Here is a 14,884-nt window from a genome sequence, read left to right on the forward strand (position 1 = left end):
TTATTTATTGAAGGGGCCACCAGAGGAAAATAGGGGAGGGTCATGTCTTTTTATTCTTTGTTGAGAGGAGGGTCACCCAACTTTTTTTTGTCTAGGAGGGTGGTCACCCAACTTTTGTATTTATGAAAACAGCAAAAAATCAAAGTGGCTTGTTTGATTGTTGATTTCTATCGCCATATAACGTTATCTTTCGTTCCATAGCTGTCAACATTGAACATTGAAAATAAGGGAGATTTCCCAGTTAACGTTGGAAGGGTTGGAGCAAGAAAGCAGCCTACTTTATAGCCTATATTCATTTGGTCAACTTTATACAGCCCTAAAAATGCTAAATTTACCTTTGGTTTACTTTTAGTTTACCGTGTAGCCTAACTTTAAACAGTGTACATGCTTAACATAGCATACTTGTGCTTCATTCATCCACACATCCAGCTCCTAACGTTTTGACAAGCATTTCTACCAATTTACCTGTTCCTGCCCATCTCTAGCTTTGCTATCACCATCCTTTCTGTTTTTGTTGTGCGCAAAAAATATATAGTATTTATTGGTAACCAGCAACAAGTGCAATTTGTTAATCACTGTCATTCTCTCTCCTGCGCAAACAAAAATGTGTTACGTTCCAAGTAGCAGTGCATAATTCTGCTTCATAAAGTTGAACAAATACATTTGGTTATTTCACATAAATAGCCAGTTTATGGTCTACAGTGTAGAGTTGGTAAGTTATGGTAGGCCAACTTGAGTGAATATAAAACAGGGGAAATTATTTGTGTACTTGTAGCTAAGTAGCCTGATGGTAGGCAGGTGCGCACATAGACATACGGCCGAACACTGCAAGCGCAATTGTGCTCTCACGACAACCACACCGTTAACTTAAATAGGTTAACATCACTCTTAAGTTCGCATTCAAGCAAGCAAAACGATGATTTGAAGACATCTGTTTCGCTGGAAGGGTAACAACAGGTAACAAGTAACAACAGGACAACACAGAGACAGGCTAGATGGCAGGACTAATGTTATGAGCGTATTAATATGGGATATTCTACGGGAAAATATTAAAACAGCAAGACAGCGGGGGAAAGTTAAAATACGTGATAAACCTGGAAAAAGTTGGCATGTAAGGTATGTTTCGGTCCCTGTGATTATTTGTGAAATTGTGCAAACAGCCTTTTCAAGTCATTTGAAAAGGAAGGAGTGGTAGCATGCACGCTCCCAAATTGACGCTCATCTGAGAAATTGAGTTTTGGATAATGTTCAGCTTCGGCAGCTTTACAATGACTGAGGAAGCCTAGAGATGAGTCGATAGCAACCAGTTCATGTGTTGAATGTGTTATTGTTACCCAGTGTGCTTTGTTGAATGGTCTCAATGTTTTATTTCATCAAACAATTTTCCTTTAAGAACAAAATTATTCATACCCCTGGCAAATACTGATTTAATGCTGATTTTCTCTTTATCAATGTTTGTTCTGACTGAAAATGACACTGTTGCATGCCAAATGTTTGTAAAACATTGTGGGGGAATTAAAAAAAAGAAGCGTTTTCATCTTTAACATTTTTATGAAAAATGGCATGTCCAAAATTATTCATACCCTTTTCAAATAATCAATGGAAACATCTTTATTTGCATTCACAACTCTCAAAATGGTTCTTATAATATCTACCAAGCCTTTCCATGTCTCCACAATGATTCTAGACCACACCTTTGTAACAGCAATCCGGGTTTTCAGTCAGGAACGATTATTTGCCATCACTCTGGCCTTGTGCTAACTTTTTGACGGATTGAGGTCTGGACTCTGCCTCTAGCGTAGACTTTCACTTGGGGCTGAAGCCGTTCCATTAACTCAAGTTAGCGGCATCTCGTTTATTCAAGCGAGGTTTAGGTCAGCTTCATCTCTGCACAAGGTAGAAAAGTAGACCAAAACAGTAGACTGACGAAAAGAGGATATGTGTCGTAAAATCAAGGCAATACTACACGATTTCTGTTCAATTTGCAAGCGCTATCTAAAGGATTTACTTCGAAAGTCATCAAATTCAACATTGACAGAAAAAAAAGTTGCCTAGTACTACATAAATTGGAAAATAATGAAAGCATAAATTAAAACAACAATGATCATGGTTTGAAATCAATTGTGAGTTTTTTTATTCTTAGTTTGGGAGAAGAATAAAAAGAGACATGTGGACTTAACATGTGCTGTTGCTGAGTTTCTGTATAGTTACCCCAGTTAGAGAAATATAATATTTGGCGACGAGGATAAAACATGCTGATCTGACTTACCTTGCACTGAAAAAGGTCTGCATCGAGGCTACTCAAAGAAGGCAAGTAGTTAGCCCCATGAAAGTGTGCTGATAGTGAAGTTGAAGTGGAGGAAGCTGCAATAATGTCTGTCTTCGGAAAAGTGGAGGCATTCGATCCAGAATCAGAGAACTGGAGTAGATATGTGGAAAGATTGGAATTCTACTTTGAAACTAATGAGGTAACAGATGCAAAAATGAAACGGGCCATTCTTCTCTCTGTGTGTGGCAGTGCTCTGTATGGAATAATAATAGACTTGATAGCCCCATCAAAACCAAGTGAGATTGAGTATACAGACTTGGTCAAACGTGTGGGTCAACATTTTAATCCAAAACCGAACAAAATTGTGGAGAGGTTTAAATTCCACTCCTGCACAAAAGCCCCAGGGGAGGCTGTCTCATCCTATGTGGTAAAATTAAAACATCAAGCCACACATTGCGGGCTTGGTGCTACTTTAGAAGAGCGCTTGAGAGACCAGTTTGTTTGGGGCATAGGTTGTGAACAGACACAGCGCCGCCTGCTAGCAATGTCTGATTTAACATGGAAGTCTGCCCTTGATAAAGCAATAGCAGTGGAAGCAGCAGATAAAGGTGCACAAACCTTGCAGCCTACTTCTCAAGTAAATCAAGTAGCAAACTCGGGGTCCATGACACAAACACGACAACCTACAAAACCAGTAACCTGTTATCGCTGTGGAGATGCGCACACAGCTGATTCGTGTTGATTTAAGGAAATAGTGTGCCACTTTCATAAACGTGTGGGTCACATAGCCCGAGTGTGTATGCGGCGTAAACAAGACAAAGGTAAAGTGGCTAGGAGGCAGGACCCAAAAGCCGCTCACCTTATGTCTGAGTCTCCTCCATCTCAAGAGTCAGGGGAAGAGGAGGAAAAGACTGATTATCTAATGGCACTGAAAGGAAAGCCGCATGGCCCCATTGTGGCTACAGTCAAGTTGAACAACAGTCCAGTGCAATTTGAAGTAGACACAGGAGCATCACGCACAGTCATAGGGGAGGACTGTTTCAAGAAAATGCAAGCCGCAGCACCTGGGTTGGCATTTAGTGGTACTGAGATCTTTCACGGGGGAGAAGGTAGAAGTAAAAGGGAAAATGACTGTGAATGTCTACTATGAGGGCCAGACAGCCACTCTGGATGTACTGGTGGTTCGAAATCGGGGTCCAAATCTGCTGGGGTGGGACTGGATGGGCGTGTTACGACTCAATTGGAAAGAACTTTTCAAGCCAATCTTCAAGGTGTCAGATAACGCGCTGCAAAACGTCCTCTCAAAACATACTGAGATTTTCAGAGATGAGCTGGGGACCTTAAAAGGTATGGAAGTGTGTTTCCATGTTAACCCATCTGTCAAGCCTCGCTACTGTAAGGCCAGGCCTGTGCCTTTCGCGATGTGATCTAAGATTGATGCAGAGTTTGACAGACTACAAGCAGCAGGGGTCATTGAACAACCATTGACACTCTGGGCCAGAAACGCTTTTGCGCCCACTTCAGGCGTATTTGTTTCGCAACGTGCGTGTAAAATCATTGCGAGGTATGTACAAACAGGCCGCAATGATGTAAAAGCGCAAACTGCCTGTCGCAGGAGCTGAAAGTGGCAGATTGCGTTTTTAATGTCATGCATATGCATTCAATGGAGGATCCAGGGGAAAGTGGGAGTTTAGCGTAAAAAGATGGGAGGGGAAAGAGTAAAGGGCACCTAATTATGTATTCCGCGGTATGTACAAAGACTGCTCCTGAAAGCGCACGTCTATTCTGCGCCTAAATACTTCCGCCTTGAAAAGCAGGTGTTAATCCAAATTGCAGTTCAATGCATCAATAAGAGAACCTTTCAAAGACAACAGAATCACTATTTAGAGCACCAGTTTTTGTGGTGAAAGTATTTGTACTACCAAAAGCAACCTTAACTTTCGTTGGCCTTTCGAATGTCTTACTTTCACTTTCACGTCATTCACTTAAACTTTCCTACTTACTAGATTTGACCAATCTTCCATAGCCTATGTGCACAAGTAGTTTGAGTAGAACTACTGATCTTTATTATCTCTCTGCTTGTTTACATCTTATCATGTATGGTATTATTACATGATCGCTAAACGTTTGATTCTTTTTAATGTTGTCATCAGTTAACTTCATTCAACGGCGCTTGTATATACACGAATCCGGCGAAACTACCGGAAGTAAGCGGGCGCCATTACTGAACTGTTGCTGGGTAGCATTGCGCCAGTGCCTCCTATTGGATTCGTTGCGTCCAATGGGATAACAGCCCGCGATTTACGACTGTCTCACTACTTCTTTTATAATGTCGAGTGGGAAAACATGTTCTGTTTTCAATTGTTCCAATAGCAGCAATAAAATTACCAGTTGGAACAAAAGAAAAATGTGAGATACACAAAATACGACTGCCCCTGTCTGGTAGCCTAACGTTACCATACGGTTTGCACAGATAGCAGTTAGCTGTACCTTACCCTTTCCTTTTGAAATGTGAAAATTATATAAACAATGGTCACAAATGAATAACATGAATTTGTTTATTTAAATATCCATTCATTTATTTATTGTTGCCAAATGGACAGATATTTTTATAGTTTCCTCGTTGCCTAGTTATTGCTGACGTTAGAGCTACAGTAGTTAAGTAGATATAATATCAACCTAGTCCCAATTATGTATTCCCTCATTCTCTACTCTAAGCTATTTTCATAAATAATCTGTAAGATCGCTTGTACCTTCATCTGTGACCGGAGGCCACTGTCTAACATCATCAACCCAACAAGCCATACTGCCTGGCTGTAGCTGTCATTGAGGGTGCGTTATCACGGCGGTTCTTTAACATACCAGTAATGGCGTCGCCACAAGATGGCAGCCTCCACAGAACGCTTGCCGGATTTGTGTATAGGCACTGCCATTCAGTTGTGGACGTTCGTAAATTGCGTTTATGGGCGGATAAAGGCGCAGTTTACACTAAGGATTGAACGATTGATAAATACGACGGAAACTTGGGTCTGACATCGTTCGCAATCTGCGGTGTGTCCATGACGCTGATACCGCTACGTTCGCAAATGTACGTACATCTGGCCCTCTGAGTGGTCAGCGCCCATTGTGGCTGTGATGAAACTGGACAGTACTGTTAGGATTTGTGGAGACCATAAGTTAACCGCAAATGTAGCTTCAAGATTAGAACAGTACCCTCTACCTCGAATAGAGGAGCTTTTTGCTACACTGGCTGGGGGCACAAGCTACTCTAAGCTAGACATGTCCCATGCCTACCAACAGTTGGTTCTAGCTGAAGATTTGCGTCTCCCTTTTGGAGTTTCTTCAGCTTGTGCAATTTTTCAGAGGACAATGGAGAACTTATTGGCAGGAATTCAACACACAACTGTTTATCTGGATGATGTCCTTGTGACCGGACCATCAGAAGAAGCCCATCTCCAAACCCTCAGTCAGGTCCTGACACGATTAGAGGAAGCAGGTCTCAGGCTAAAAAGGACTAAGTGTGAATTCATGGCTCCAGCGGTTGAATATTTAGGACATCGGGTATCTGCCACTGGTCTCCAACCCTTGGAAAAGAAAGTAAGAGCTATAAGGGAGACACCAGAGCCCAAAAATGTTACCGAACTGCGTGCTTACCTGGGAATGATTAATTACTATGGCCGATTCCTTCCTGATTTGTCCACAGTGTTGGCCCCTCTGCATGGCCTCTTAAAGGCTGAGGTAAAGTGGGGATGGGGTTCTCAGCAGCTGAAAAAGTTCCACCAATACGTGTACGGGCGTGGATTCACCATACAAACAGACCACAAGCCCCTGCTGGGCCTCCTTGGGGAGCTTAAGAGCATTCAACCGGCAGCCTCACCACGTCTCCAGCGCTGGGCTCTACTGCTGGCTCAATATCAGTATGTCCTCGCATACAAGTCAGGACCCACCATTGCAAATGCTGATGGTCTCAGCAGACTTCCCCTTCCAGCCCAAGGAAACAAACAGACCAGCCGAGCTGACATGCTTACTAAAACAGCTTCAGACAACCCCTATTACCAGCCAGCAGCTGAAGTTGTGGACCGCAAGGGACCCTGCACTTGCAAAGGTTTGCCGTTTCGTCAGAGGGATGGCCTCCCAGCTGAGGCTTTGAGGCCGTTTTTTAAGACAAGTAGAGCTCAGTGTGGAAGATGGCATCCTGCTCTGGGGACTTCGTGTGGTGATTCCACCACACGCTCGTGAAATTCTGCTGGATGAACTTCATGAGCCACACCCGGGAATTTCGAGGATGAAGGCAACAGCCAGAGGTCACATGTGGTGGCCAGGGTTGGACAATGAAATAGAACAGAAAGTGCATGCCTGCATTATCTGTCAAGAGGTACGTGACACTCCTCCCCAGGCACCAGTATCTCCTTGGAAATGGCCTGGCAAGCCATGGACACGCATTCACATAGACTATGCAGGTCCGTTTCTGGGGGAGAAATGGCTGGAAGTGGCCCCAGTCAGGTCAGCCACGTCAACAGCTACAATCGAGCACTTAAGGGAGATGTTCAGCATTTACGGCCTTCCCCACACGATAGTGTCAGACAATGCGGCGTACTTCACAAGTGCAGAGTTTAAGGGATTTCTGTCATCAAATGGTGTAAGGCACATAACATCTGCCCCCTACAAGCCATCCACAAATGGCTTAGTTGAGCGAGCAGTGCAGACGGTAAAGAGGGCCCTGAAGAAAACCATAGGATCGTGACGCATATTGAGGTTCTTAGCAGCATACAGATTGACACCTCATGCAACTACGGGGAGGTCACCAGCAGAGATGCTGTTTGGGCGTCCTGTCAGAACAAGATGGGACCTATTAAAGCCAGACACTCAGACCAAAGTATTCCAGAGCCAAAAACGCATGATCTGTAGGGGGAACTGCACCAGACCTAACAGGGCACTGATGTCGGGCTCTGAAGTGTGGGTGAGGGATTTTACAGGTCATCAGAAATGGGTACCAGGAGTGGTAATGACTAGCACCGGCCCTCTCAGCTACAACGTCCAGGTGGATGGCCAGGTGCTCAGGCGCCATGTGGACCACCTTTTAGCGAGAAGGGGGTTAGAGGGTCTCCACCAGCTACACAGAGTCCACGAACAAGACACTGAAGCAGACAGGGATGCTGATGCCCCGAGAGCTGAACAGCCAGCACAGCTGCCGGAGGCAGAGCCTGAGGAGCACAGACAAAGGCCTAGTGCTATCACGGAGGGTGATGAAAGTACAGTGGAGCAGACTCCACTACCGCTAGTAGAAGAGCCAGCTGTTGGGGAGCCCTCGTCGTTCATGTAGGACAAGGAAGGCTCCTGAAAAACTTGATTTGTAGTTAGAGTGGCCAGAACTGTTGGGGCAGAATAAACCCCGTTCTGAGTCCACCAGAGCTGGGGCAGTCTACCCCCACTCTGAGTTAGCATTGATTTATGTCATGTTAGTGGTGTTAAAGCAGTGGTCCCCAAACGTTTTCTTCCGAGGGCCAGCTCACTAGATAGATAGATAGATAGATAGATAGATAGATTCTTTATTGATCCCCAGGGGAAATTCAAGGTCTCAGCAGCATACATACAACACAACACATTCTTTAACAGCAGAAAGAGTATGCCTGGCTCTAAGAGAGGGCCAGAGACTCGGAGTATATTAACCATAAATAGCTTAGTGCTGTGAACAACAGCAGTCTACCTTAGTTGAATATTCCATTACATTTAATCATCACTGCAATTTAATACCATTGCTAGCTGTGTTTATGTTGCCACCATGCCATATCAGTGTAAAATGTAGCTCAAATGAAATAATACTAATAAAAAGACTCTGTTTCTTTGCATACATAGCTAAAGTTGTGAACAAGCAATATCCTACAAATAATTTAAAGTTATCAAACTATGAGAGTTTTATGAAGTGCTGGCAAACACATCTGAAATGACCACCATTCTAACTTTCACTCACCTGATGAGAACTTTGAACTCTGTATGAACATTTGAACGTGTGAATAAAAAATAGAAATAATTATCCCAGAAAGTCCCAGAAATATGACTTGAATAGAAGTTAGTTAGTTATTAACAAATAATTGATAAACTTTTAGAATACTTTGAGCACTGATGCAGTCAGCATAGGCCTCTTACATTGTTTGCAGGTAGGCCTACATTTCATTCCGTTTTCGATGGCAAACTCGAAACAGCGCCAAAACAACCACCAGTGGACAAAAAGAGTATTACATGTGTATTGTTAAGACTCGCCATAGAGAATGAATGGGGAAATTACGGAGGTTATAGTTTGACGATGTCGTACTCCCGTGCGGGCCAGATGCTATATACCACGGACATGTTTTGGGGGGCCACCCAAAATGAGTTGGCGGGCCGTAGTTTGGGGACCACTGTGTTAAAGGGTCTGTTATTTCAGATGAGGGTGTCACATATCTAAGGGTGGAGGGATGTTGTATCCTGCATTTATGGAGCCACCACTAGGGTGCAGTAGTATGAAGTTACATGCAGGAGTTCACAGAGACACATGAAGTTTTGGGGGAGAAGAATAAAAAGAGACATGTGGACTTAACAATGTGCTGTTGCTGAGTTTCTGTATAGTTACCCCAGTTAGAGAAATATAATAGAGTGAATGAATAAATAGTATAAACTCAAAAAACAACTTTGGCATAGGCTATTCAAAATTATACTGTAGGCATAGCCTTCTTACATTAAAAGGGTTCACTCCAAATTATTGTCTAGGTGTAGGCCTAGGTGGTCATAAAAGAAACTAGATGTACCGCATAGAGGTACAAAATATGACTGCCGCTCAGTCCTGTACATCCATTTTGCGAAAATAAATCATATTAATGAATTTGTCTTCATCTTCTACGTCATCCCCCCACTCTTGAAACTTTTGTGTATGCTTGTTTGGAATGTGAAAGGTGAACAGATTTGTAGCACTTGCCAAAAATTTTTTAGCATTGTTATAAAACCTTTAAAATCTCTAAACAATCACAAGTAGGGCAGTTCATCACAGTCCATCCATTGCAACTGGACTGATGAAAGGTACACCTGTAGGCTACATTGTATTTGGAAAAGCAGAAGGTAGCAGCATAATGTATTTATTTATTTATGTATTATTAAACAAAACAATCCCTGTCAGTTCCATGCAGTTTTCAACAGCTATCAAGAAGAAAGGTCATGTCATGGATTTTTGTGAATGGTTCTTCTTCTAGATATATGTAGAAGAAGAAACATTCACAAAAATCCATGACTTTAAGTTTAGTCATCTAGGTCATATGATATTCAGCTTTATTGTCAATGCACAAATTAAATACCAGTAGTCTAAAACAAAATGCAGTTTTACCCAGTGGTGCAAATAACTGACATGTCCAAAAGGGCCTTCATGAAATGCGTTGCTAGACTGTTCATACACATTTTAACGGGCTAAGTTTAAGAGCTACTGTCCGTTATTGTTTGTGCAAATAAAATGCTCATTCATGTTCCCTTGCATTTTGCAACTATGAGGTCCATAGTCTGGGTTTCGCCAGACCAAGCTCAGTTTTGAACATCTTAACTGAAGAGAGGGGCGATTAAAGCAGAATGATATTGCATTTTCATTTTTTACCGGAGGGGTGCAAATCACAAATGAGTGATTATGGGCTAGGTTTATGTGGGCCGTTGAGACCAACATACCATACAAATTCTTCATCCTCGGTGCCACGGTTCAGGTAGTTATTTAAGAAAAACTGCATTTTTTGGGTTTCGGGGGGTCCAGCGCGGGAATTCAGGAAGTAGATGACGAGGAAAAAAAAAAGAAGAGAAAAAACTTTGAAATCCCTATATAATTAGTATCAACGTCATAATATTGTCTCCGATAAGTCTCATAGTTCTGCCAAAGTGTAAATATAATTATTATATAGCCTACTAGGCTATAATTAGTGAAATATATGAAATGCAATGGCTTTCAATTTGTCATTCAATATTTAATCTGTGTATCACACCGTTGATTTGACATTCATGAACAATCATAGACACATGAAGCAGTTTTAATTAGTAGCCTATAGCCTACAGGCTACAGAATTATACCTTTGGCTTGCATCAGATATAATGTAGCCCACTGGCGTAGCCAATTCACTGTCACAGCACAGGCTGCCAAATGTGCATGACCCTTCATCAATTGTACAACATGTCTTTCATTAAAGAATAGGCTATAACTAAAAATGCCATTATCAGAATGACGAGATGTATATACTTGGTGCGGGAAGCGAACCTGAGAACACGCACAAATGTGATTCCTTTACTACGCCGTCTCGCTATGCATTACACCACCACAGATCGCAAATGAGGCAGAGTAGCAAGATTACTAGAACCACACACGTCAAGTTAAAACATTTTAAGTCGCATAATTTTCATAAATTCTTTGGAACTAGTGAATATAAATCCATGCTTGGTGACACTGTCGGAAAAAAAACATTTGTAATTCTATTTTTGAAGTTGTAGGCTACAGGTGAAGAAAGCACAGGTTGACAGAACCATCTTTTTGGACTCGTTTTCCGACTGATTGTTTGTTTTTTACAGCTTAATTTAGCTTGAAAGTTAACCTGCTACAGACCAGGTTAGTTCTGTGGCATAAATTCCCATAGTTACCAAGCTGGGATTCACGTTAACCTCAGTAATGGAACGGGACTCACTAAAATTAGCGAGACTTATCGAAATAAGCCAGGTTTGGCCTTTAGCGAGGTTGATGGAATACCCCCCTGGTGACCTTCTCAAAGTAAATGGTAACACTAAAGCAAGAGACTACACTGAAATTCTGGAGGAAAAAAATCAGGCAGTGTGCCAAGAGACCTGCCCCAATAGGCATCATTGGACCATTAATTCATACAATGATCCAAAACATACAGCCAAACAAGGCAAGAAATGGTTAATGGTTAGCCTGGCCTCTGTCTGCCTATGTACTTCCGCTTGATTTCTTTCCCTACAGTACTCCGTCTGGAATAGGTTGATTCGCCCTTGTTTACTTCGGTAGTTGGGTAGCCGAACCAACCAGCGAACAGAGGGCGTCCCTGAGAGTGATTACGTTACACAGGCATGGTGTTTCAATTACTACGTCCCCGCCCCCAAAGCAGACCGCTTGGAATACATCAACGAAGGGAGCAAAAAGGGCTTACACTTATGAAATGCACTGTTGGACTAATGTTGGACTACTTTTTGCACCTTCACCATGACACTCACTCCCTTGAGCACCTTACCAGTCCCGGCCCTGTCACTATAAGCGTCTTATGCTTGATCATCCTCAAGCACATTGGACTTTTTAAATTTAATTTATATAGTGTATTTAGTTTTGTTAGTTTTATATCTGTCTTATCTTCTACTGTCTTTATTGTACAGTGGATTTTAGTTATATGTTTATACTTATACTTATGTTTACCATTATGTTTACGCTGTAAGTGCATGTTGTGTGTGATGTCTGTATGCTACTGAGACCCTTGAATTTCCCCTTGGGGATCAATAAAGTATCTATCTATCTATCTATCTATCTATCTATCTATCTATCTAAATCTTTGAGCAAATGTGAATAAAAGGCGCAAATAAGGTTGGTGTGAGTTATTTTAGCTCTTTCTAGTTTAGCCTATTAACAGGAGTGTCACGAATGAAGTTACAGTCGAGTAGGATGTTATATCATCAGCTAAACTTTAGTCATACCTTGGAATACATCAACGAAGGGAGCAAATAGGGCTTACACTTATGAAATGCACTGTTGGACTAATGTTGGACTACTTTTTGCACCTTCACCATGACACTCACTCCCTTGAGCACCTTACCAGTCCCGGCCCTGTCACTATAAGCGTCTTATGCTTGATCACCCTCAAGCACATTGGACTTTTTAAATTTAATTTATATAGTGTTTGAAAAATAGCGATTTTGACGCGATTGTATTAAAAAAGTAGTGGCCCTATAGGATTACCGTTCAAAAGGTAATTTCACCCGAAAACGCATACAAGCTTAAAAGTGGCGCTTTGGACATACTTATGCATTTATATGAAAGTTTGACTTGGGTACATTCACAAAACACCATATGATGCATTTTGGCGAGAGTTACGCAGATGAAACGTGTGACTGTTTGCTGATAAGATGCACACTTGCTTGTTATGGGCATGATGTAGAGAAACTTCTCTGTATGACGAAACGCCGGTTGTTAGTGATTGGGTCAAAGCGGTTCAAAGGAACTCCAATGATTTTATACCTCAAACTGTGCCCTCCCACCCGGAAATAAACGTTTGCCTATGGATCTAGGCCAGACTCTTTGCAAGTCCAGACCTCAATCAGTCAAAAAAGTTAGCACAAGGCCAAAGTGATGGCAAATAATCGTTCCTGCCTCAAAACCTAGATTGCTGCTAAAAAGGTGTAGCCTACAATCATTGTGGAAACATGGAGAGGCTTGGTAGGTATTATAAGAACCATTTCAAGAGCTTTGATGACAAATAAAGATGTTTCTATTGATTATTTAAAAAGGGTATGAATAATTTTGGACATGCCATTTTTCATAGAAATGTTAAAAAAGATAAAAACGATTATTTTTTGGATTTCATGTTTCTACCGCATTGTCTTACAACTTTTTGGCATGTGGTAGTGTCATTTTCAGTCAGAACAAACATATTGGTCAAGAGAAAATCAACATTGAATCAATATTTTCCAGGGGTATGAATAATGTTGTTCTTAACTGTATATATTTTATATTTGTATAGAAAAGACAAATCTAGCCTCCAGTCTAAAGACAGTTTTTTGTTTGTTTTAGAGAAGAATGTGAGAAAATGAAAAGGAAATATGAAAACCTCCACAAGCGGTAAAGTATAGCATCATAATATTTATCATTTTGTATTATTAACATTTTATTTTAATACAACAATAACATTTTACGTTATAGCATTCCTATACATTTTTCATCCTCTCAGAGTGACTACAGAGATAATAAACGATTTGGGAAGCAGAGGAGATGTATTTGAGGACCTTTCAGACCCTTGCAATGAATCCAGACTTCAAGAAATGTATGAAGATCTGCGCCTCAACAATAGGCAAAGTTTGAAAAGGACAATGAAGTCCAATGAAGGTTTTGCCCTTAGCTGGAAGGTACGTTTGAGTTTGATTAGCTTTGATTGAATTTTATTTACAGAGTGATATATTATTTTATTTGTTTGACTTATTCTGAAGAATTATGTAGCATTAATAGCTTACATACGAGTATTGTGTTGCCCCCTGCAGGTAACCCCCAGAACCTAGTCAACGTCAGACGTTTCTCAGATGAAACCTTACGGTGTGTTTCACACACCGAAATTTCGCGTCGCTCTCATTGAGGTTGAATAGACCTCTCCAGAATAAGTCCCGCCTCCGTAACTTCCGTATCCATCCAACTTCCGGGCGTCGAATATCTATGGGAAATAACATGGCGTTTCGAAATATCATACCGGTAAAACATCTGTAGGTGGCGAAGTAGAAAAAAAATGGTGTGCCGATTGGCCTACACACTTCTGCCATCTAGTTTCCACTGGGTTTTTTGATTGTCGGTGCCATTAAAGTAGAAATATATAAGTAAGAAGCACTAAGCTAACGCACGCTTCAGACGCCGCGACTCCCCCAGTCAAGGTTGCATAGCAACGGCAATGTTTCATAGTTTGTCTTCACCGAAATGGAGTTTGTGACACCAGAGCCTGTCTACGGAGGTGGCACTAACCCTGCGTGAAATCATGTTTGATAGGTTGTTAATACATTCTGAAAACGTTACGTGAAAAAAACTCTCATCTCGTCATGTCTTTAGTGTCTTCATCGGCAATTTCTTTCTTTTTCAAATATCTCAATAACAGCCAACAAACTCGCACAGTCAAACCAAAGTTAAGTCATGTTGAAAAGAGGCTGAATCTTGCAAACGATTTACATTTATAGACCACTGAAAACACGCATGAATCACATGTGAAAATGACCATCACGTTAGGTTGTGACTGGTTGGTTGTGAGCAAGATCTAACGCCCTCCTCCGCCCGCGTACATCGGAACTAGCTCCCGGTTAGCATTAATAATCGTTTACTACTTAAACGGCACCGACAATCAAAAAATCCAGTGGAAACTAGATGGCAGAAGTGTGTAGGCCAATCGGCCCACCAGCTTTTTCTACTTTGTCACCTACCGGCTGAGTAATAAACTTTTTTCCGAAATCAATGCTAAAGTGACGTAATAAGCATACAACCAGAGCGGGTGAAAGCGTCGCACAGGAGCAAAATAACCGTATTCTCTGGATAAGAACGAAAGCATCGGAGCACAACATTTCAGCGAAGTTTTGATGGATTGACAGTAGCCTAGGCTATGAATGTGGCGAGTGCTGTTTATATTAATCACATTTATCTACGAACAACTAGGACTTTTACAACAGTAATGTAGACATGGTGGTAACGAAGTAAGTGGCTACATACCCAATCTCTCGGTGCAGCTATCACAAGAGTTACACGAGTCAGACTACGTGCCTACGTTACATTTACGTCCCCTGAGCCTGCGCAGAAAGCCTCGTCGACCAACAGGAAACGGTTGAAATTTGCTTCACCCGCCTCGATTGACGTCTACGTGATGACTCTGT

General features: G+C 41.7%; 1 protein-coding gene across 3 annotated transcripts in view; it reads left to right on the top strand.

The window, feature by feature from the left end:
* The window catches only part of LOC143125382 (uncharacterized), an 84,156-nt gene that overhangs the window by 41,685 nt on the left and 27,587 nt on the right, over positions 1-14,884 (top strand). For all 3 annotated transcript variants that reach the window (XM_076286789.1, XM_076286788.1, XM_076286790.1), the window contains 2 exons: positions 13,059-13,106; positions 13,216-13,390. In XM_076286789.1, the coding sequence (XP_076142904.1) occupies positions 13,059-13,106; positions 13,216-13,390 (223 nt within the window). The remainder of the gene's footprint in view (positions 1-13,058; positions 13,107-13,215; positions 13,391-14,884) is intronic.

This window comes from Alosa pseudoharengus, unplaced genomic scaffold (genome assembly GCF_046254945.1).
Source record: "Alosa pseudoharengus isolate Yale_2024_CS ecotype anadromous, Long Island Sound unplaced genomic scaffold, YU_APseudo_1.1 YU_APseudo_1.1_scf_16, whole genome shotgun sequence".
NCBI classification, from domain to species: domain Eukaryota; kingdom Metazoa; phylum Chordata; class Actinopteri; order Clupeiformes; family Clupeidae; genus Alosa; species Alosa pseudoharengus.